Here is a 22,993-nt window from a genome sequence, read left to right as displayed (position 1 = left end):
ACAGAACAACGGGGCCATCTGCAATAGGATTCGCACCTCCAGCGGGTCCGGGACCGGGCACACCTCTCAGGTCACCGCAGCCGTGTCACCACACAGCCAGGTCTGTCCCCACGGTGGCCCACGTGTGCCTGCTGACCACAGGGCTCTTCCTTCAGCCTTGGGGATGTCACTTAGGGAAATCACCAAGGGTGACCCTGTCAGGCACTACCCACCCCGTAGCGGTGATGACGCAGAGCCTCCATCTTCCGCCTCCAACAAGTTTGGCTTTTTTATGGCTCTTTTTAACTGAGTGCTTGCCGGGAATAGTTTGTGGTTCAAAAGCAGAAAATCCTCCCCCATCCCGTAGCTGTTCAAAGCGCCCTGAAACACGTGCTGCGTGGAACTGCCCCCACGCTTCCCACACGAGGGGAAGGCTGCCCTAAGGGATGGGGAGGGGATTTTGGCCTCCCTGCTGCTGTCCACGGCCGTGGCTCTTCTGCTGTGCAGAAACCAAGTGTGACTTCTGCTGAGCCCCTGGCAGCGGGCGTTTGGTCAAGGCGCTGGGCAGAGAGGTGAGGAGGCCGCGGCGGCACCCAGGGCTCCCCGTGCGGGGACGTGGAGGTCTTGTGACAGTTCAGAGCACCCAGAGGTGGCAGGGAACGGCCTCCCTGCCTCCCTGTGCTGGCCTCACCACCCCGGCCTCCTGAAACGTGTGTTTGACGGAAAATAAGCTGGTAATGGTTATCTGGCCTCCATCAGCTGCACGGCCACGCAGAGGGCAGCCAGCTTGGGCCCCGGGCTCCTGCTTCTCAAAGCCGTGACGTGGCTCCGTGTGAGGCCAGGTCGGAGCAGACGCCAGCAGCTTGAGGGCCGAGCTGTTCAGCCCCAGCCGCGTCCAGCCCCGGGCCCTCACCTCCTTGCGGAAACATGGGGAGCGATGTGAGAGCAGTGGGCCTGGTGCATGCAGGCTGCACGGCGCTGGGCTGGAGCAGAGCCCAGGGAAGCTCCCTCCTGCTGAATGCTGGTGCAGAGTTGGGCTTTTTTTCTGGGTTGTCTGGTTTTTGTTTTTTGTTTTTTTTTTTGGACACCAGGACTGTTCTGTCTGCACAAACCCTTTGTCCTTTCCAATAGAGCAAATGCAGCAGTTGCTTATGTAGCTTTGCTGTCACCCCGAGGGCTGCAAGACCTCAGGAACCTTGCAAAAATCCCGTGTGCAGGTGCACGAGGAGAGCCGTCCCGCTCACCCCCAAGGCCCCAGACCGTGGACTGTTCCCTGCTGCTCCACGGCTGCAGGCCAAGGACGATGAGCCACCGGGTGCCAACTCTACCTGCATCAAATGAGATCCACGCTTCCATTCCCACCGCCCCGCTCCAGGGGCTGGGAGAGGCCGGGGATGCCCTGCACCACCCAGCAGCTCATGAGTGTGGTGCCTGGTTCTTGTTCTTCCCAGCCACCTTCCGAACGCCCCGGTGTTGTAGATCTTGCCCCATTGGGGTGCCCTGACCTGGCTGGTGCTGTGCCAGCCCAGCATGGGGAGGCTGCAGCATCTCTTCGCATATTTTCCAGGCAGGCAGTGTGTGTGAGGCACCGGGGCCGTTTCCAGGCTGTTTATGGGAAGCATGAGCCCTCCCTGCTGAGCCTCATGCTGATTTAGTCAGAACTGCTGCATGATGAAGTGTCTCCTCATGTGGGCTCGCAGATAATGTGGTGGCGTGGGATTTTTCTGGCAAATCTTGACCTTTACTACAGTGTCCAAACGCACCAGCACGTGCATGTGGGCCAGTTTCCAGGAAATCTGTTTTGTTGTAAGATCCTGCACGAGTTTTGTGGTGCCACAGCGGGCAGCATTCCCTGCATGCCCGGATAACACCAGCTTCCTGCTGCCCACCACCAGGCGCAGACCCCATCAGGTGCTAGCCTTAAATGTAATTACTCACAAAGGTGAAATAACGCAGAGGATAAAACCCCCCCTTCGGTTTTCACTGAAGTTTCCAAAGCCCAGAGAGAGAAGAGGAACAGTCGGCAGCGCAAGCGCTCTTCTTCCTGGTAATTTAAATGACTGTTTTCCTCATAAGCTGTGGCCAAGGATGAGTACATGGTAACATTTAAATGTGGACGTAGCTCTCCCCCAGGGATGATTCAGATATTTAGCACACAGAAGACAATTTCCCCAAACACCGCGAGCACTCCATAAAAACCCCGAGGCCATGCCGTTCTCTGAGCAGGGCTTCCCTATCACCCGATACTGTTAAATACTTAAAACAGGAAAAAAACACGAAACAACACACGGGACGCGGGACGGTGCTGAGGCTCGTGGTCCCGCTGGAGGCAGGTATGGCACTGACTCACGGGCCCAGAGCCCGCAGCCCCGCTGCAGGAACCTACTTGCTCACCACAGGAGCGGCTCGAACACGTCTCGGCTCCAACGCAAGAGGAGCACCCTGTGTGTGCTGGCCTGGTGCTCGGGGGGGGTTGGAACGGGGCCGGGTGGATGATTAATGTTAGCTTAAGGAGTCGGTGGGAGTTTTTCTAGTGAGGTCACACGCTGCTGGCCTCCATCCTGACATCGGCGGGGAGGGTGGCTGGGAGCGCGAGCGGAAACCCGGGGGGATTTCTGGAGGTGTGCAGCTGGAATGGGAGCGGGGCGATCTCGTAATCCTGCTTGTCAAAACAGACACCAACCGGCCCCGGCCCCGGGGTTCCAACCAAATCACAGGTTGGTTAAAGTCACTCTCCTGCCTGCCAATTTCCCCACATTCTGCTTCTGATGGAGGTGGCTTCTTGCTCCCTGCATCCCCTCCTGCTGGATGTGCTCAACCCTTGGAGCCTCTGTCCGATGCGCTGAGCCCCCCCAGATCCCGTGGGAGAGGACGTGAGGAATGTGAACACATACCACGCGCCTCTGAATCTGCCCACTGCGATTCCAAAGAGGCACTGATTTTATCTCTTTTAAAAGTATGCATCTTTTTTTTTTCTTTTGATCGTAGGGTTTTTTCTCCTGATGGTAATCACCCGCTGCACGCCCACGCTCTCCCTGCTGAGCACCATCCCTCGCTGTGCCTGGTGGTTCTGTGGAGCCATGTCCTGATGGTGGGACTGAGCTCTGCAGGTGTGTCAGGGGGAGGAATTGGCCGTGTTGAAGAGCAGGAGCAGAGAGAGCGGAGGCTGCAGTGCCAACCAGCCCATGCTCCTCAGGGGTACCTGGCCCGAGGTGCCAAAGAACATGACTCTGAGGACCACGACATGGGTGCAGATCTTCCCGCACGTGTTTCTGTCTGAGCCCCCCAAAGCTTTCAGCTGGTGGTCTCAAAATAAGCAGGAGAGACAGAAGAATCATCCCTGCTTGTACCAACCCCCCCTCTATGTCACTGGTGAGCACCTTGGTCATGGTGCCGCCAGCCTCGGGCACACATGGTCACCCTTCATCCCTCTGCCCCAGTTTTGTTCCCTTCTCAGTTTATAATTTCTGTTCCTTTCTGTGTTCAAGGAGCTTCCTGAAAGTGGGATGGCTCAAAGACTGAATGAGAGGTGGCAAGGCAGTTGTGAGCTGTTCCCAGCCTGGGCTGGTTGGACACATGGAACCAAGCAGGCTGTATGGCCCCCCCAGTTAAGGGCAGGAGCCAGCCCCATACCTGCTGAGCCCCAGCCAGCCAGAGCCAGGTTGAACCCCGTCACCTATTCACTTTTCCTCATATTTCATTTAATGAAACGAGAATTTTTGCCTCGTGTTGACCAAAACCGAAACCTGTCTGAGGAATCCTTTTTATGAGAATGTGAAAGCAGTTAATGAAAAGGAAACAGTTTGGTATGTTGATATTACTCCCTAAAAAGAAGCTCAGGCACTTTGGCAGCCTGAGGACTTCACAGGTGTTGCCAAAGGGTCCCCACTTCGGATCTGTGTCTGGCCTGGGGATCAGGGGCTCACTCCCCCAGCACCTCCCCTCGCCCCCCAGCCACCTGCCTTCATCCCCAAAGGCCCCGTCTTTCCCCACTGGAGAATGCACCGAGCTTCCCAGCTTCCACATTTTGAAGCTGTTTGAGGAATCTTTGCAGGAAACATGTTCCAAAAAGCAAATTTTTGCTGCCTGCTGCCATGTAAATCAAGAGCAGGTGACAGGCTTCATCCATGCTCTCCTTAGGTGGATTCAGCTGTTTGTTTGCAAGTATTTAGTACCCAGCAGACTTGGTCAGACAGTGCTGCAGCAGTGAGTCAATAGCTAAAAAGGGAGCTAAAGAAACATCTGCATAACATTTATTTTTTTTAAGAAATCTTGGATCTGGTTTCTTGCAGCAGTTACAGAGTGCAGTGCTGCAGCTCTCACTCATTTCCAGCGAGCTTCCAAGCAGGTGCTGGGAGGACAATTGTCCTTTACAGAACCTCTTGCTTTGTAGGAGGTCACTTACAGGAATTTGTCCAGCAAACAGGGTCACATCTGAAGCAGATTCCTTGTTTGTTCAGCCATTGTTTGGATCCCCTGTTTGTTCCCAAGGTACTTAGCTCGTAACGCTCAGGTCTTGGTCTGGGCACTGTCTCCTCTTAGCTTGAATAAAAACAGAATACATTAGTAAGCCTTCTGATGCCTTTAGCTTACATCAGTTTTCTGGGAAACACGGTCAGAAAGCTTGGAATGACTACAGCTATAACATCCTTACACAACACCCTCGCTGCTTAGAACCACAGGCGCTTCATACACTACATTCCAGGTCAACACAAAACAGGGGTCTTCCCAAACCATTTATTCGCTTAGCCTTTAAAAACATTCGCATTTTCCAGCTTACACCACACCAGGGAGCCCACTGCTAAATGACTAAGCAGTACCACGAGCCAGAGAGCTGGCATCGCCCCGCTGCCGTCCCTTGCACCGCTGGGTGCCGGCCCTCGCACCCACCCCGTGCCAGCCATGACCCCGGCTCGCTTTGGGGCTTTCCCAGCTGCTCTGGCCGTAGCGGAGCTCCAGCTGTGCTGTGACTTAGCTGTGAGCCAGGGGAGTGGAGCCGGGAGACTTGGTCATTTTTCTATGGAAGCACAGGGAACGATGACTTCCCAGCTATCTCTACAGGCACATGAGGTCAGCGGGACGTGCGCTGGGTGGCCGGCGTGCTGCTGCTCTCAGGCTCGCGGGCTGCAGGGTATTCTCAACTCCAAAGCGTAGGTTAAGGTTCGGAGAGGTCAGCCCAGCCTCAGTGACACACTCTGATGTGATGTGATCAGGGAATCGAGCAGATTCCCCGATGCTGGGTTCTATTTCTGTCCCTACTTCCTTCCGCAATGCTGGAGGTTCGTAGGTGTTATTGGACTTTGCTTGTCCTTCCCAGAAGCAAACCGAGGAGTGTTTAGTTGGGGAACTCAGCAGATAAGAATAGCCCGTGTGCATTCCCCACTTCGCAACTCTGAGCCTCAAGGAACAGATCCGACCTGATGAGAGCAAAAACAAATTCTTCCTCCCCTCGGTTTCACGTCGGGCCCTGAGAGTGACACCGACGCACCAGCCTCCGAGCCCGTGACTCAGCACCTCTTCTCCGAGATCCCCTGCCCTCTGATACAGCGGCAGCACTCATCCACTTATTAAGTCTTTCCTAGGCTGGGGCATGGAATATCTTGTCATCCTGCCTCTTCTCATGGCACAGAGATGAGCTGTCAAAATTTCCACTGCTCTGACAATGTGGGTGCGGACTTGGGAGCGCTTCATCCTTCTGCGGACGAGGCTGTTGGCGCTCGGTGCTTTCAGCCCAGTTGTTGTCCTCCCCCCGCCACAGGTGCCCAGCTTCCTTTGCTCCCTCTGCAGGAGGTGAAATCCAGTGCAAAGGCTTGCTGACAAAAGCGTGATGTCCGTTGGACGTGGGTGTTGCACACAACCTCAAATACGAGACCTAAAACCGAGCCTTGTTCAGTGTCAGGGGAGCACGGTCCTTCACCAGGGCAGGATAACCCCTGGCTGTTGCCCGGGCACAAAAGCACATCTCAATGAGCAATGGGTTTTGCTCACAAAACAGGGGCACCCCATAAATCCCAGAGAGAAATACAGGGGCTGCTGGTGTGCTCCTCTGAATGCTACTGCTTAAACGGGGAGGCAGCGAGGAGGTGCTCCTTGTAACTCTTGTTCCTGGCAACAAATTCCTTACTCCCCTTTATAGCACCCATTCTTTTGGGGAGCCTGTGACACAAAAAAACATTGCTTAAGGAAAGCTGCAGAAGCAGCAGTGCCGGGTTAGCTGACTTCTGAGGACTTGGAGGAGTTCTTGGCTGGGAACTGAACCAGAGCACAGGGAACCCTGCAGGTTTCTGCTTCAGGAAAACACTGAAGGACCCACTGAAACTTACGGTGATTGCAGTTTGTCCTTGGAGCAGTCCTTACAATATATACTGAAACAGACTTCTTAAGGCTACGCTGGAACAACGTGGAATTAGTGCCTCCAAACAAAAGGCAGGCCACAAAAAATGGTCAAAGGGCTGGAGCCCTCTGCAGAGAAGGCTCCGGGGTGACCTGACGGTGGCCTGCCAGGGCCTGAGGGGGCTGCAGGAGGGCTGGGAGAAGGCTTTTTATCGGGGAGTGTAATGATAGGACAAGGGGTAGCAGTTAAATCAAGAGGGCAGCTTTGGATGAGGTACAAGGAAGAGATTCTTCCCTCTGAGGATGGCAAGGCCCTGGCCCAGGCTGCCCTGAGGAGCTGGGGCTGCCGGGAGGGGTCGTGCCCATGGCAGGGGCAGGAGCTGGGTGGGCTCTAAGGGCCCTGCCAGCCCAAACAGATCTGTGGCTCTGTAAAACATGTAGCCTGCCATCCCTCTGGGTGAAGGAGGCATGCTTGGTGTGCTGGAGCTTCCACTCACAGCGCTGGGACGTCCCCTGGCAGAGCAGCCTCACTGCAGCACCCGTGTAGCCGCTTGCTTTGCCCGAAAATCAGACACCAGGCAAGTCTGTAAGGAACTGCAGGAACCGTAGGAAGCAGCAGGAGGGGGCTGGAGGGAGATGTGCAAGCCTTACGCTCCTGAATGGCTTTGGAAAGCCAGTGCCATCTATGGCCATGCACCAAGCGATGGCATTACTCACGAGCTAGGAGTGTTAGTAACGTCACATGTTCTTCCAGTAAGGATTTTGTTTTAAGGAAAGGATTTTTCCAACCTGTGACTTCTGGAGCAGATACATCTGCTGCCTCATCTTCACAATTACTTGTTGGTAGCATGTGCAGACTTGGTTGTGGGAAAGGGGAGACTGCTGCAAAGGCGTCGGTTCCTACTGTGCTCCTGACATCCTTGAAAAAAGATGTGGGAAACGTGGGGTTTGTTCAGAATCAGCAGCCTTCAGCTTTGAGGAAAGACAGCATAACTGACTAGGAATGAGGAGATTCCTTCTAAGCCCAGAAAGTGTTTTGTTTTTTTTTGTTTAAGAATAAATGTCAGGCAAAATAAATGTCAGGCAGAATTCCACAATTGAGTAAGTCATTGCAAATCCTCCTCATTTTTGTCTGATAAGAACCTAGCTTACGGAAGAAATGTGGGTCACTTTTTCCCCAGTGACGTTGCAAACTGTGCTGTCTGTCCAAGTTCAGTGCGCCAGTCCTCAGTCATTTTCCTACACGAGATTCCAGTTACTTTAATATCGAGTTGCTTGCATCAGAAAATATAATTTGCATTCGCTTCTGAGGCAAGGAGTGTCATGGGTGAAGGCTCTCACAATTAGATTTAAGCTGTGCAGATGAAACGGTATGAAAGCAGGCATTACTGACGGCTGGGGCTACGTTCTTGTGAACTTGTTTTGGATACAAAAAAAAAAAAAAGCCTAAGAATGTCTACAGAAACTAATGGAAAGCCCCCAGTAGCTGTCACGGAAGCTGGTTTTACCAGAGGAGCAGTAAAACAACTCTGACGTATTTGAGAAGCACAAGAAGCAAAACTGAGGGGCGATGCTGCAGGAAATGCCTGAGGTCCGGCAAACAAAGCAACATGTATGTTATATACCAGGAATGTCTCGCTTGGGATTTCCAACTTCAAGTAAGTTAATTACAAGTTTCCAGTGTGAAAAAGCACCTGCTGTAGTTTCTCTGGCATTCTTTATCCTTTATTCTTATCTTTAGCTCTCCACTGCCTCTCACCTCCCTGGAAACAGGCTTGAGCCAGATTTTAATAGCAAACTGTGCCAAGAAGGATTTAGGGAGGGCATCCAGTCTACACCCTGCCTCCGTGGCAGGGCCAGTTCAGCCAGTTTTTTTTGATTGTCACTTCTCCAGGTTGTTTTGGGGAAACCCGTAGACAAATACTCGGGGGTCACTTCTTTCAGTCTCTGAAAATGGGCCCAAGACTGAAGGCAAACTGTGCTTTTTTTGAGAAAAGCTGGGCAGGACAGCTGCAGGCAGAGGCAGAACCCGTTCCCCTCTATGCCTGGGCACTGCTGCCTGTGGCTGCCTGTCAGATGCCGTCTGTATTAATCGGATTTTTTATTTAACTGATTATTTGAAGGGATAATGATGAAGACCAGTGACAATACCACTCTTTTCTTTTTCTTAGCAGATCCCTTTAGAAGTTCCCTCCTTGAATAATGCTTCCCAGCAGTGAAGTCCCATGATCCTGATTCAGCAAGTGCCTAAACAAAGTCAGAACCTTTTAGGAACTTTGATCCAGGATTTTAGCCAAGGACTGTTTTAACTGTAAACCCACAATGGGGGGTCATAAACAACTACACAAACCTCATAGTTATTTACAAGCACATTCTTCTGGAACTCAGGACTAACCCAGCAGTCTCATGTCCATCTAAAACATCATTGCCAAGGGGAAGCAAACTTCCAGACTCATAAAAAAAATCCTTTTGTTTGAGATCACTATCTGTAATGTGTAAAGGCTGATCCTTACCTTAGCTGAACTGGTGGACGTGCTAGATGTGTACAAGTGATGTTATAGAACATGTCAGCAGTACAGAAGTAGATCATTAGGAAGAAAAGACAATAGCTAGATTAGAAATAAAACAGCTCTGGAGCACTCGGAAGGATATTAAGTCCACTCCAGTATTATAGGCTGATTTCAGCTTAGCAAAGAGTAGCAAATATGGCCAGGGGCACGTACCCCCCCCCATAAATGTCTTTGTGTTGCTTCTGCAATGTGCTCTGTAATAGCTGGTACTGGCCAGAGCCTTAAATAAAACGATGGATTTAGCTTGAAGCTATGTCTGCTTTGTCCTGGTATGTCTGCTGGTTCTGCAGGACGGGATGACAGGGCAAGCGGGGTGAGACCTGACATCTGCATAACCCAGAAGTGAACCACACATCAGGCCACTGAAACAAGGCTAACACACTGCTGCTGCCTTGCACTGGGATGGGATTAGACAGGACCAGCAAGAAGGAGCTCTAACTCAGTTATTCCTCATCTTTCATCAGTTCCAAATGAAGATGGAATTGTCACCACACGGGCAGCGCTATGATTCACAGAGTTCTCAAAAACATTAAGTGTTGTGTTTTTTTCTGTTGCTCTTTGTTTTAAAGGAACATTCTTGCGTCCTGCTGCTAACAGCTAGTAAATATTTGCTTAGTAGGGAAATTCCAGAGGGGTGAGAGAAAATTAATCTTCCTGCAGTGTTCAAATAAGGCAAGTGGAGTAACTACCACTGTAATTAGCCACTTAGCTTTATCTCAGTGTATGTATTTCCTTTAAGAAAGCATGTTAAAGGAAAAAGTGACTGCTGAGATGAATCTGTTTCACCTTCAGAATATAAAACAACTCTTCAGAGAAATAAATTGCTGGTAATTGGCATGGTCAAAACAGGCCCATCTCAAAAGTATCCAAAATCTGACAAACTGTTTACAAAAACCGATCTGCTTAGAAATATCTTGGCATTGCTTGGCGGTTTTGGAGGGGACTTGTAATGCAAAAGTATTTTAAATAAAAGTCTGTGCTTCGTTAAGGACTTAAATAAGGCGTTATTCTAAAATACGATGAATTACTGTTTAAATTACTGATCAGAATACAAAATCGGTATCAGCACACCATCTTTGACTACCTCAAGGGGATTTTTTTAGCAGTGCTTATACATTGAGTACCATTCCTTTTCAGAATGCTTTCTTCAAATTAATTTGTTCCTATTCCATAGGTCTGTACTGATGCATCACTAGCAGTACAGACCTGCTCATACAGACTAAAGCAGCAATAAAGTCAGCTGAAGGAGGAAGTCATCAGGGTCCTTATGCAGCCATTTATGACCACACAGAGCAGATGGAACCAAAAACCCCAGCTGACTTCGCAGCGTTCCATTTCTTTTGCTCTTCACGTAAAGGAACTGTATACGGTATATGATCAGGGAGATACAAGTCCAGGTCATGCTTGCACAGCAAGATATTTATCTTGCACCTGTCAGCTGATCAAGCTGAATTCTTTCAATGCAGTCATGCTGCAGCACAGAGGACACACCAAAGCAATTCAACAATAGGTATGACCATGCTTGCCTGCTGAGCTCACCAGGCGCTCAGGAAATTGTCTGACAGTATCAGGTAGGTGTACTTTATTTGTAATGCTGGAAAAACCTGACTGCTAAGCTCTTTCCTAAAACATACCTCGGAGCCAAGCAGCTGCATCTGTGTGCCCTATGAAATAATTGCTGTTACCGCACTAGAAGCTAACTGTGAATGACGCAGAGGCTTCCACTACCACTTTTGGAGAAATCCTTCCTGACTTTTGTGGGCATCAGTCCATGCTCCTACTTATGCATCACAGCTCATTCATCTTTCGGGATGAAAGACGCTCCCACATGGTAACTTTGTAATTTTAAGTCAGAATGCTTTACTTGAAGAGGTCCCCACTGATACGTGCCACAAAGCAGTCTTTGTGTCTAGACACTTGAGAGAACAGCTGTCCCCTTGAGCTCAGAACTGTTTTTCCTCCCTCGCCTTCTAGGGAAAGGAAGAGATATGAGGATAGCTTGGGAAATGCCTGATGTCCCATTAAACAGACATTGCATGTTACTTGACTAAAGCATTTTGTCTCTTAGCAAGGCACTTTTCTCCACCTGCCACTGTTTCACATCTTCAGTTTAATTGTTAGCATCAACCCTGTCAACTGAAACAATAGCCAGGTACCTTGAAAATCCTCAGGCTTTCAGAGACAGCCGAGTGAGAGATTTCCCTTACAGTTAATAGCCACTGAGTAATATTCTCTTGCACACCTGAAGCTTTCAGCCTAGTAACACATGCAGTGCCTAGAAAAAGTGCCACTTCTTACAGATGAGTCATCTTCAAGTCATCCTCTACGTTCACAGAGTGTGTACAAAACCTGAGATGGGTTACTGGATCTACAGAAGCCTAATGAAATCTTTTCATTTCGTTTCTGGTTGGATCTGCTGTGGTTTAACTCTTCTGGAATGCGGTAGTAACACTTACACCACGCAAATTCAAACTCGCGTATTGTGTTATACCTGCTGTTCTAACAAGAGCAAGTAACCGCAAGTAATTTGAACCAGATACTGGAATCACTTCAATTCTGTACCAATTTTCTTTTCACTAAAATCTCACCTGATAGTTTGCCTAGCCTTCTACTATCTTAATGTTATGAAGAAGTAAGATTCTGTTTTTCAGTATGAAGTTATTCCCACTAGATTCATGTGCTTAATGACGTACTGTAGCTCCCTTCACACTATGACCTAAATGTGAGGGAATTAATGTTCTCTTGTGGAAAAAAAACAGCAGTAAGTTTCATGTGGTAAATTTAGCATGAAGTTCTTTGACAGATACCAAATACCATATCTCTAAACAAATACCACTATCTAACTTGCTCAAACAGAGTTTGAATAAGGTACCCTTAGTCATATGAGCAAACGGCACTTGAATGGTCACCAGTGCCAGGAGAAAATAAAACACACGAAGAGCAATGCCCGCTGCCAAACCACCACAAAATGCATCCAAGTATTTCCAAAGAGGTACTCGGAAAAACGTTAGTGATATGTCTGCAGAATTACCAGCTAAATAGGCTATATGAAAAGTGAGCACTAGCTGACTTAGAGAGCTGCCTTCCTGTTCTTTCTTCCTTTAAAAAAAACACACCTGGAGGGCTAAGTACTACTATTTCCAAACTTAAAAGACCCATCAGCCGTTTCAGAAAGACAAGTTCAAAGGAGCAGGAAACTTTATTGCATACTGATTTCTCCCTGCCTAGAGGTTCAGCTTTCGGCCTAGAAATTACACAAAGAGGGCCTCAATTCGTTCCAGTTACAGAAGATGATCAATTATTCTTACAATTAAAGAGAACGCACAGCAGAGAGACTGGCAGTCAAAGCAAGGCAGTGCTTCTGGAGTTCCTGTACTGTTAAGAACACCCTTTTTAAACAGTGTACCACTGTGCTGTTGCTGGCTTCCATTTACCACAGGTAAAAGTCAGGAATTAACGTGCCAACTGAAAATTGAGTTATAATCAACACTGTCTCTCCCCATTATACAAACAACAGCATAACAGGGACAGTAACACCACCTTTAGTAACCATGGGGCTGGAGCAGCAAGGTGTCTTCTCAGGCAGGAGGGACAGGCATTCCCCAGGCTCCCTCCCCTTTCATATTCACCTGCCCAGTTCCTTCAAGGGAGGAGAGTTCCATGTCACTGGCCTCTAGCCCATTAGACTAATAAACCATGAATCACAAAGTAATACAGTAGAAAATTAAGTCCTCTGCATCTGCAATAAAGTGTGGATTGCCACACAGTCTATGATCTTAGGCCAATGACTTAATATTTGATGTAGGAGATTCGCCCTCCACCCCAGTTGGAATTCTTTGCTCAAGTTTTTTAGACACAGAAAGAGAATGTTTGTCTCCAAACTTAGGAAAGAATCAGGTGTAATAGAAATCTGGTGGACCACCTTCTTTGAAGAGAACACTAAACTGTGTGGAAAGAGACTGTCCATTTCTTGGCTGACGTGGAATTTCTTACGTTATGTCCTTCTTTCTTGGAGGTCGGTGAATGTTCCTCACCACACACTTCACCATCCATTCAATTCCCTCGTTCACTCCTTTGCTAAGGAAATAAGATACACAGGTAAGATTAAAACACAAAAACATGGCTCACGTAGTCCTTAACTGACCACTTACAAGAACAAGCAAAGGCTTCTGCCCTGCACTTATGCACTGTCATTACTACGATAGTTTCTCATACACCCAAACAAAGGGGAACTAATCTCTTTTCATTTGGTATTTAAACTTCATCTTTTATTTTTCAGATGCTTCTACAAGTCTACATCCAGTTTAGTTAGTCATCAACTCTGTGAAAATGTTGAGATGAACAAGCATCAAACCACTTGACAGTCAGCTGGTTTGAGGTTATTTTGCTGCAAGTCTCAGGCTACTTTTATCACATATTCCGATCCTGACTCCAAACTTCTATAATCATCTGTGCAGGGCTGCCAAGCAACTCACTGGCCTGTACAGCTTCCCAGCCAGGACTTCTGCAAGTTTTTTTATTACTGCGAACTCAAAATGAAATTTTGAAAGGAAATTCCACACCGATCAAAACTAGAAGTGTTTGTACAAAAAAACATGAGAATGGTAAAGGTTACATTTCATAAGATTATTATTACTTCTCTTCTAGCCAGTGCCTAACCATTGCTCTTGTTGTGGTCATCATCTGCTTAATGACATTTGATTCTCAGCAATGCAGACAACAGAGATTTTTCTCACAGTTTAAAAGGCTTTACTTACCCCTTTGCAGTAGCTTGTATTATATTACAGCTTTGCTTTTACATTAAAAAAAAAGAAAACTCAAAGCTCTGGATTCAGTACAGGCAGCAATTCAGAGAGGAGTATTTCTAGCCAACTGCAACAGTACTTTAGACGTAATGCAAAAAAGCATTTTTCACTCAAAGAACTAAAAACGCAACCAAAGTAGTGCAAGACACAATGTGCAATAGCGATGCTAAGATGTTGAGAATTTAGTGGCTTGGTCAAGGTCATGGTAGGCAGCTGTGTAGGCATGAAGAAGAATCCCAATCTCCCAAATTTTGGTCTGTTCTAGTCACTGCATCTTAAACCGCATGCTTTCCTAGTGTACAAACGCTTAGAGACTGTTATATATCTGGTATTATCTACGTAACAAAGCTCATGTGCACACCAAAAAATATGAAAGCAAGAGCTTAATTACTCCACCAACGATGGAACACCCCTCGTTGCCCTGGCAGTGTCATAAACAGCTGTACTTCCAACTGACTTCTTACATAAAAGCTGGGAGTTGTAGCAAACCAACCACTGCAAGGATTAATTTGTAGGGAGAGGGGACGATAAAGGAGAAGAACCAACAGCTCCAAATGCCTCCAAGTCCCACTGCTCTGAGCCAATGAGTAGACCAGGCTAGGACATTTCATCGTGTTTAACAGAAGGAATCTATACGTGACGTTGCTGACCTGATGCAAATCCGATGTTCACAACCAAACATCTGTTGCTGCTCGGAAGAAAGCGCAGCTCCCTTTCAGGGGTTATTATCCTGTAATACCGTTCTGCTTGTATGACGCCCTGCAGCTGTTCAATCAACCAGAACACCATCCATTCTCATACTCACCCAGTAAGAGCAGAACAGGCTTGTGTCAGGCAGTCTCTCTTCCCAATTTTGTTAATGCAGTCACTAAATGCTGTCTTGATGTCAGGTATTGACAGACAAGTCTGCAAAGGGAATCAAAGAAGAGGGACGTTACAAGAGACAGTGACCTTCCAAAATGAATCCTACTACGTCCACAGTTCGGCTTCAGTCAAGATGGCACAATGTAGTAAACCCCCTTATGCACTAACATAGAAAATCCTTTTCTGATCTCAGGGCTTGCTTGCTCTCAGAAGCCTTGGACAAGCCACTTAAGCATTTTAGCTAGCCATGAGCCCAGCTTTCTTCCTCTCTTCGCAAAGAGATTTTGGCATTCCTGTGAGGCTCAAACACGTTTTACTCAAATGCCACATCAGATCCTTGTGAGTCTTAAGGATTAGTCCATGTGGAAGCATACTTTGGAAGTACAGATTACGTACAAACGGAAATTCAGTCTGCTCTAAGCCTGGGCCTTAACTCAGCAGAAAGATGGAAACTAATGATAGCAATTATTCATTTTGCCATTTTGCAAAATACTTATTCTGGAGAAATTAGATATAGGAAACTACCGTGAGGGTGACTGTGTGATAAACAAGCACGTTTCAGAGCTTTTAACTAAGAGCGGCTCTTAAGAAATGGCTTGAGAGGAGTTTAATGACACCCAATTCACCCAGTGCCCTTCACTCCAGACTTGTGACTTTCCGCCGTGAAGAATCCATTAGTTGTGCAATTTTTGATGACTGTACTTTCTTATGACCTAAGTTACATTTCACACTGGCAGTTTCAATTAGTAAGCTCGACACCGTATCCAGAAACACTATGTATTTCTTACACCAGAGCCATAACAACTTATTTCAAGATTTCTGCCAAATGAAAAGTGTGAAATTCAAAATGATGACCTGTCATCCATAGGATAAATAGTTATAAATGAATTTAAACATTGATATATATCAAATACTGACTTCACAGGAGTCAGACTGGACTTGGGAGCTGGAATTCATACCGGTATGTCTGGAAGATGGGCGAGAGATTACCACCAAATAATCATTCTCTGCAAGTTTCTAAAAGATGCTATTTACTTTTGACACGATATTCACTGCCAAATAAGAAAGGCAGGACCAACCACTTCTTGATGAAAGCCAGAGTTCCAGACAAATCAATTACCCAATAACTTGGGAGGAGTTGTGTTTTTTTTTTCAGTAAATGACACTTGGCAGCAGGAAGGTTAAACCCCAAAGGAGCTGAAACTGAACAAACATTTCCTGAAATATACTTTAATGTATCAGTTTAGTGCCATAGTATAGTAATTTTTCCTTGTCTGGATGACGATATATTTCAGAACTTTTAGAAAGGAAATCTGAGAAAAAGCATAGGAAAGGTAGAAAATAATGGTGCAGAACATTGCAACACTGTTCTTTACGTCTGTTTGCAAAGCATTCGGGCAATGAACTTCCCAAAAATCACCAGGAAACCTGTACATGTTCAGCAGCACAGCGAACCTGTCTCCTTCGCCTTGTCACCTTTAAGACGTCCACGTGTAGCTTACAGCTGCTGTACCCATTTTCTTTCCACCTTAATCCATTCCAGTCACTTCCCTTTCTCACTCCCTGGTGCAATGGTGGCCTGCTCTAACCTCCACGAAGCTGTCCAGCCATTGATCTCTACAGAAATTTCCTTCAGGAAGGGTTTTGCTGGAGACTTTACACCATTTACATTTGTTGTAGTAGGATGTCACTGCATCACGACACTACACGTGTTCTAAGGCACATCTTTTTTCCTGTGGGATGAAGTACAGCAGCACAGCAGAGGGGACAAGGCCACTGAGCTACTGATTCAGAGAAGCCTTCTGTTACTGTTCAAGGGGAAGCCATGGGCTGGAATCTTGTCTTACAGCAGAGGAGGAGACAGCTTGCCCATCATTTCAACGAGGAGCATTTGAGTTTCTCGTGCTTAGGAGAAAATGTCATCTGTGGCTTCTAAGTTCCCCTCTTCTCCTCCTCCCTATCTCCATTACAATGTATTTGTTTACAGATGTGTTTCATTTCCCAACTGAAACCACATGAATCAAGAGCAAACTAGGCAAACTGGATTTGTGATAACGTAAACAGCATAACATTACAATAATAAAATCCACAGATGACCTTTCTGGAGCAATGTTATCTACCACACCAGGGAAAACTCACAACTCGAAGAGTGACACTTCGATCTCAACTTCCCCTAAAGAATGAATTCTAAATCGTCACATCTTTCCACAAAGGCTCTTCAAGGCATAGTCTATCTAGCCTGACCTATTGTCTGTGCTACGTTGTTTTTTTTTTAAACAAGCTTATTTGAAATTAAGACTAATTTATCAGGGAAGCTGTAGTATTTCATAAGTTGGAATTTAGAATGGCCATCGTGCAGAAGGCTTATTTTCTAACATCTGTATCATGAAGATAACACTGTGAGACTTCAGAGAGATGCTGCCAGCCACCATGACTCCTCCAATTTTCCAAAGACACAAGTCTTTCCATCACTGTGGGGATTTCAGATTTCATTTCCAAAATTTATCTTACAAGTAGGAAGGCAATGCTTCCTGCCAAAGACATCACGCAACACTTAATTCTTCCCATAGACTATTTTTTAGCCCACTTTTTCTACTATTTTTAACAGTATTCCAAAATTGGCCATTCCGTCCCCAAGTTTTAACTGTTCGTTTCACAGCTCAGAAATACAGAGCTTGTGAAAACCTTTAAGCAGCTGTATTCACATCGAAACAGCAACAAAAAATTCTTATTTTGCAGCTTTCTCTGCAGTGAACAGTAGGTAGAGCAAAACTGCCTAATATTTTCAAAAGTGGCGTTCTGACTTGAGAGTCCACATGAAATATTAGACATCTGAGTCCCCAACAAAGCTATAGCTCTCTTAGAACACAACAAACAAAACCCTCCCACAACACACATCTGACTCAGTATTTTAACGAATTACAAAATGGTCTAGTATTGCAGCCTCTGCTAAACACAGAGCACATTTCTCGTACAAGAAGATTAATTTATGTTATTATCAGGATATTAGTTTTTTCTAATACTGATACTGCCAAACACCACTCAGGCAGTGCTGCGTGGATGCAATCTACTCTAATGGTGACTATTAACAAAGGAATTTTTTTCTACAAGGAATTTAGCTTCTGAGCCAAAAAAAAAAATCTTACGCTTTATGTGATTTCAGGCAGTGAGTCCGAATATTTTTAGCTTGTCAGGAATGTAAATCTCTGTCAGAATTCTGATACGTTTCACCACAAGTATTCTTCTGGCCTTTAAAGATGCAATCAATGTAAATTATCTTGCATCGACAAATACCAGTAAGGTTAAGACATTGTTTATTTTCCCTCGCTATGATCCCTGTTAAAACAGAGGAATCGTGGGGAGAATCCTCTACCACAATTACATGTCTGGAGATCCAGAGCAGAAAAATCTCTGCCAATGATAATCCTGCAATGGCCGATTTCCTTCCAGGGGTCTTCACTTCTGCTAGGTCAGTGGAAGAGAAACAGACCTTCCAGTTTTCTAAACCTTGCCTAAGAGAGCCCGAATAATTATTCAGGAATAATACACCATAGCTTTGCTGATCTCATCATAGGTCTGTGAGCGAATAAAGGCAGTGAATCTGTGGGCTGGTCTCGGAGCCTCTAGAGGGGGCAAAGAGTCATTTGTAGTTTTCATCTTGCGAGCCTGTTCCAAATGCCTCTTTCTAGTCATGTAAAGAAGTCCATTTGTTCATCGGCCCAGCTAGGGTGCCAGAAGAGCTGGCCCTTGTAGAACGCCCATAACAAAAAATGTATACGCAGCCGTAAGGAAAACTGAACAGCTTTCCAAGTCACTGCATGTAGTTTAATTCTCAAAAGCTAAAGGTAAGAGTGCTGCTTACTGCTCACTGCTATAAAGCTGTAGTGTTGCATGGAAACATGAGTTATCTAGGTTCCACATAGAAAAGATCGTTAATTTCCCCAGAAACCAGAGTTCACAGCAATGTCAGGAGCAGAAATCAGGAGTCCTGGCTCTTAATCTCATGCTGTCTCTTAAGTGGAATTACATTTATTTTATTTCTACAGCTAGATAACTTTATGATCGTCCAAAAGATCTATTGTGTTGTACAACTGAAATGTAATGAAATCCTCCTTTATAGCCAAAGTGATTTCTGTGGAAGTCTCAAGTACTTCCTACAAGTACACTCCCTGAGATAGGTGTAAAGTCCAGGGGAAGAAGCTGGGAAGCACTGGCACACTTTGAAACAGATACTGATCCCAGCCCTAAAGGCTGGCGCTCCAAACTCTACAGAAAGTTTCTAGCTCCATCTAGAGACTGATCTCTCAAACTGCAGTACTGGAATTCCAGGTACACTGCATGGAAGGAAAAGAAAGTAAAATATGGGAGATACCACGACCACTTTAGGCTCTCTCTTCTCTTTCTCTTTCCCAATTCTCTTTCCCAGTGCTGGGAAAGACAGGGACTGCCCTGGGTGCATGACCTAAACGGTCACACCACAGCGCCCACAAACTTGTCAAGTACAGTTTTACAGTTCTGGATATGCTAGAAAAAAAAATATATATATTCAAGAAAAAAGCATTCATTGCCATTTACTGCTGTCTGTGACGGAACGCTCTACAACAAAGAGAAGGTTTCACTGAACAGATGTTATCTGATCAAGGACGATATTTCTTCACACACATTTGCTGTGCTGTTACTAGCTAATAGCAGAGCAGCATAAACAAATTTCACTAAATATTGTTTTGCTGAATAAACAGGAAAAATCGTATCAAGATGCCAAGTCACAGCACATGAAAGCCCTCCCGTGGCTATATCATCTGCTCATAAAAGGCTGAAAACAGCTGAGATGGATGTCTCTGTAGCAAGCTTACCTGTGCCACTGGGAAAGTGTTGGAAGAGAAAGGAACAACTGAAAACTAAACTCAAAGCAATTATTTCCAGCAGCAGGAAAGTTCTATAGGTATCAGTCCAGGAATGTCATGTACACTTAACACAAACGCAGAGCCCAACTTCTCAAGGCCCATTTGCTCATTTAAGAAGTATGTCTGCAATAATCTTACCTCTACATCCTGCTTGTTAGCCAACACCAGAATGGGAACTCCTTCCAGAGCTTCACTAGTAACCATCTTCTCTGTAAAGCACAGAAACCAAACCAGAGACATTCAGCCAGTTTTGGAAGACAAAGTTGCGAAAACGTAAGACATCTCTTGCCTGAAGAAGCAAGTGGCTCCTCCTTGTCTTACAGTTTCATTTGTAATGTTCAAAGCACGTTACTGAGAATTAAACAGGTGATACATACAAAATAAGGAAAAATTCCAAAATAATTAACATGAGCACAACAAGTGATTCAAGGTCACTATAGGCGATGAAACTAAGTCTTGTGCTACAGACAAGACAGACTTCCAACATTTTTCCCTCAGAAACAAAATCATTTATTATGCAAAGGTACAGAAGTACTACCAATGTGCCATCAACAGGCCACACAGCTTACTTCAAGGACAAGGAGCAGACAAAATAGCGATGAGAACTGTGCCACAACGCATGATGAAATCGCAGTACAGCTGAAATGCTGCGTACTCACCAAAAGCTCTTTTAGATTCTGAGAGCCTCTCCTCATCAGTGGAGTCAATGACATAGATCACTCCATGAGATTCAGCGTAATACTGAAAGGATAACAGGTATTAGTGTATGTAGCAGCTAGGGCCATTTGTTCCTCTTCCAGAATTTTTTTTATCTGGTGAAATTTTGATATGCATGGAAGAGATCAACCAGTCAGAGCCGGCTGTTTTCATCACGTGTGTCTGGAGAGGAAAATGGTGGCACACAAAACGCATTGCCTGTTCTGTCTGAAGCCCTACTGAATGAAACGGGAAAAAAACACACCTGGCCCCCCACCACTGAAAAGCTCCTCTCTGCCACCACAATTACTGACCTGTGTTAAGGGTTGCTGTCTGTACGCAACAATGCAAATACTAAGCAAAATCTGCTAATCTTGTATAGATACACTTGAATCTCCGAAAAAGTTGTTAATGCTGAAGACTCGGGTTACCAGTAAGCCTGTATGATTATTAAACGATCATAGCTCCGCAATTCTGAAAGAGTCAAAAACGTTTATAAAAGAAAAAACACATTCCAACCTTGTCCCAAAGAGACTGTAGCTCCTCCTGGCCTCCCAGATCCCAAAACATTAGCCGAGTTTTGCCAACATCAATAGTACCAACTAGAGGGAAAGAAGAAAAAAAGCTATCCAATGAAATCTGAAATTGTTCTCTAAAGCACCAACACTTGCACATCCCCCTAAGAGTGCTGGCATGGGAGAGTCTTCTCGAGGAAGAAGTCACATACAGTGCTACTTCCAACAACAGAACAATACCTTAGCAAAAAATGGCCATTAACATCAGACGGAACTGTGTCAGTGCAAATTATATCAGAATCAGGCCAAAGAACTCCAGCAAAATTTAACTTAACCTCTGAGCTTAGCACTGAAGTGGGATACCTGTTTTTATTTTATTTTTGTAAAGCGTTTGAGTTTTCTTTCTCAGAAGCTAAGCAAGCCAATTTTATTCTCTCACAAAAAGACACGGGAAGCTGGGAGACAAGACCTCCATTTCCAGGAACTACTTTGATCTTGTCAACCTTTAAATACCTCAAACATCTAAGAATCAGCTGTTGTCTAACTGTGAAAAAGCTGAAAAAAAAAATCCAGACAGATTTACTTACTGTTTAAGCCTACAGTGGTTGTGATTTTGGATAAACTCATCCCTTTGTAGTTCTTGTTAAATCGAGTTTTAGTTTGTTCAAGAAATGTCTGAAAAGGAACGTGAAAAAGTACTTACTCTCAAATATTTTACTAGCTTGGGTAATTCTACCCCAACCCTGCCTTTTCATTACTGCAGAATCCTATTCCAACGGATCCTGCCCCACCTAACCTTGGAACAAACCACTGTTCTTGCTCCCTATTTTAGCAAAGAAAGAAGGGATCACGGGTGATTACAGGATTATCAAAGCCTCAGCTCCACCCCACCGAAAGCTTACGCTGGATTTAAATACAAGGGAAAAGTTGATTCTTTGGGGGTAACGTCACTAAAATAACTCGCATTCCAGGTGAAGAAAGACTGACCTGCCTGTTGGAAGTTTTATCTTTGGAGGACGGGGATGTTTAGAATTGCATGCGATCACCATGCAATTGGTAGTAAACACTTACTGTTTTACCAGCATTGTCCAAACCAAGGATCAAGATGCAGTACTCGTCCCTCTGGAACATGTATTTATAGAGCCCAGACAGCAAAGTATACATCCTGCTCCTGCAGCAAATGCCAGGAAATCGTTAACAAACATGATCATTAAGGTCATTTCCAGAAACCTTTCTTTTCACAACCTAATTTCTTCCCAACACAAAATAAATAAATTACGCTATTTTTTTCATCGGTAAATCTTATATTTGTGGCAACCTCTGGAAAATCACAGACCCAGGAGAGATCGTATTTGCAAACGCATGCAAGTGAGGGATGATTTTCCAGGCAGCCCAACCTCTGTTTCACCACATAGCACACAGCATCCTCTGTGAACTCCCTTCTCAGTTCAACACTCCCCCGTTTGCTTTGGGGCTTACAGGAGAGCTAAAGACAGCCTGAAAGTCGTTTACGGTACATATAAGACCTGCAGAAGGAAGGAAGGCGATGGCAGACAGACAGACAGGAGTGTTTTGGGCAGGAAGGAGCAGGTCAGCGCCCTCACGCCTTGCTCCTCACCCCTATGACAGCAGCGTGGGATCTCAACAGTCAAACCGGGCTCAGCGGCCTGTGAAACGCCACCTACCTCCAATTTAACAGTCTCCTGTTACCGTACCCTCACTGCTGTTACCTCACAGTGCCACGAGGACCATTAATTTACATCGCCAAAAGCGCAGCACAAATCAAGGCGACGCCTACGCGGGCAGGCACCGTGTTGCTGTTGGATTCGCACGGGTCAGAGGCTCGCTGGAAGGCAGCAGCGGGAACCCGCCTCGACGCCGGCTCCGGGCCTCTGCAACCGGTTACCGGAGGCGCCCAGAGGCCAAAATAAAAATAAACGCCCCAAAATAAAAATAAAGCTTCAGACCGGAGCGGGGGGGCTCGGCCCGGCCCTGCCCTGCCCTGCCCTACCCGCCGCCACCGGCCCGGCCCGGCCCCGCCACCCCTCAGGGCTCAGGGCCCGGCCTCCGCCCCCCCCCGCGCCCAGCGGCCTCCCCGTGCCCGCGGCCCCTCACCGGGCACCGAGGCCGCCTCCCGTCACCCGCCGCCACCTCTCTCCCCCTCGGCACCGGCCGCCGCCGCCATCCCTCGCGGGGCACTCTGGGAAGTGTAGTTCTGGCGGGGCGGCGGGGGCTGCGATGCGAAGGCCGGACGGACTACAACTCCCGGGATGCTCAGCGCCACGCGCACCCTCCGCACCCTCCGAGCGCGCAAGCGCAGGGGGGGC

General features: G+C 46.5%; 1 protein-coding gene and 1 long non-coding RNA gene across 3 annotated transcripts; one reads left to right on the top strand and one right to left on the bottom strand.

Moving 5' to 3' along the window:
* The first annotated feature begins 4,262 nt into the window (after positions 1 to 4,262).
* LOC121078972 lies at positions 4,263 to 9,131 on the top strand. The gene is made up of 2 exons (XR_005824813.1): positions 4,263 to 7,970; positions 8,484 to 9,131. It is a non-coding gene; the product is annotated as an uncharacterized LOC121078972 (long non-coding RNA).
* A 2,931-nt stretch (positions 9,132 to 12,062) lies between these two features.
* ARFRP1 (ADP ribosylation factor related protein 1) lies at positions 12,063 to 22,954 on the bottom strand. Of its 2 annotated transcripts, none has more exons than XM_040575729.1 (8): positions 22,782 to 22,954; positions 21,738 to 21,837; positions 21,254 to 21,341; positions 20,671 to 20,753; positions 20,115 to 20,196; positions 19,594 to 19,664; positions 14,493 to 14,593; positions 12,063 to 12,959 (listed from the first exon to the last, which is right to left on the bottom strand). In XM_040575729.1, the coding sequence occupies exons 2-8, from the start codon at positions 21,828 to 21,830 to the stop codon at positions 12,872 to 12,874; spliced, it is 606 nt and encodes a 201-aa protein (XP_040431663.1). In that variant the 5' UTR covers positions 21,831 to 21,837; positions 22,782 to 22,954; the 3' UTR covers positions 12,063 to 12,871. The 2 variants fall into 2 exon arrangements, with proteins under 2 accessions (XP_040431663.1, XP_040431664.1); XM_040575730.1 differs by lacking the exon at positions 22,782 to 22,954 and adding an exon at positions 22,382 to 22,602.
* Between the last annotated feature and the right edge of the window lie 39 nt (positions 22,955 to 22,993).

This window comes from Cygnus olor, chromosome 16 (genome assembly GCF_009769625.2).
Source record: "Cygnus olor isolate bCygOlo1 chromosome 16, bCygOlo1.pri.v2, whole genome shotgun sequence".
In the NCBI taxonomy this organism is placed as follows: Eukaryota; Metazoa; Chordata; class Aves; order Anseriformes; family Anatidae; genus Cygnus; species Cygnus olor.
Note: the sequence above shows the minus strand (reverse complement) of the source record. Positions and strands in the feature narration are given on the sequence as shown.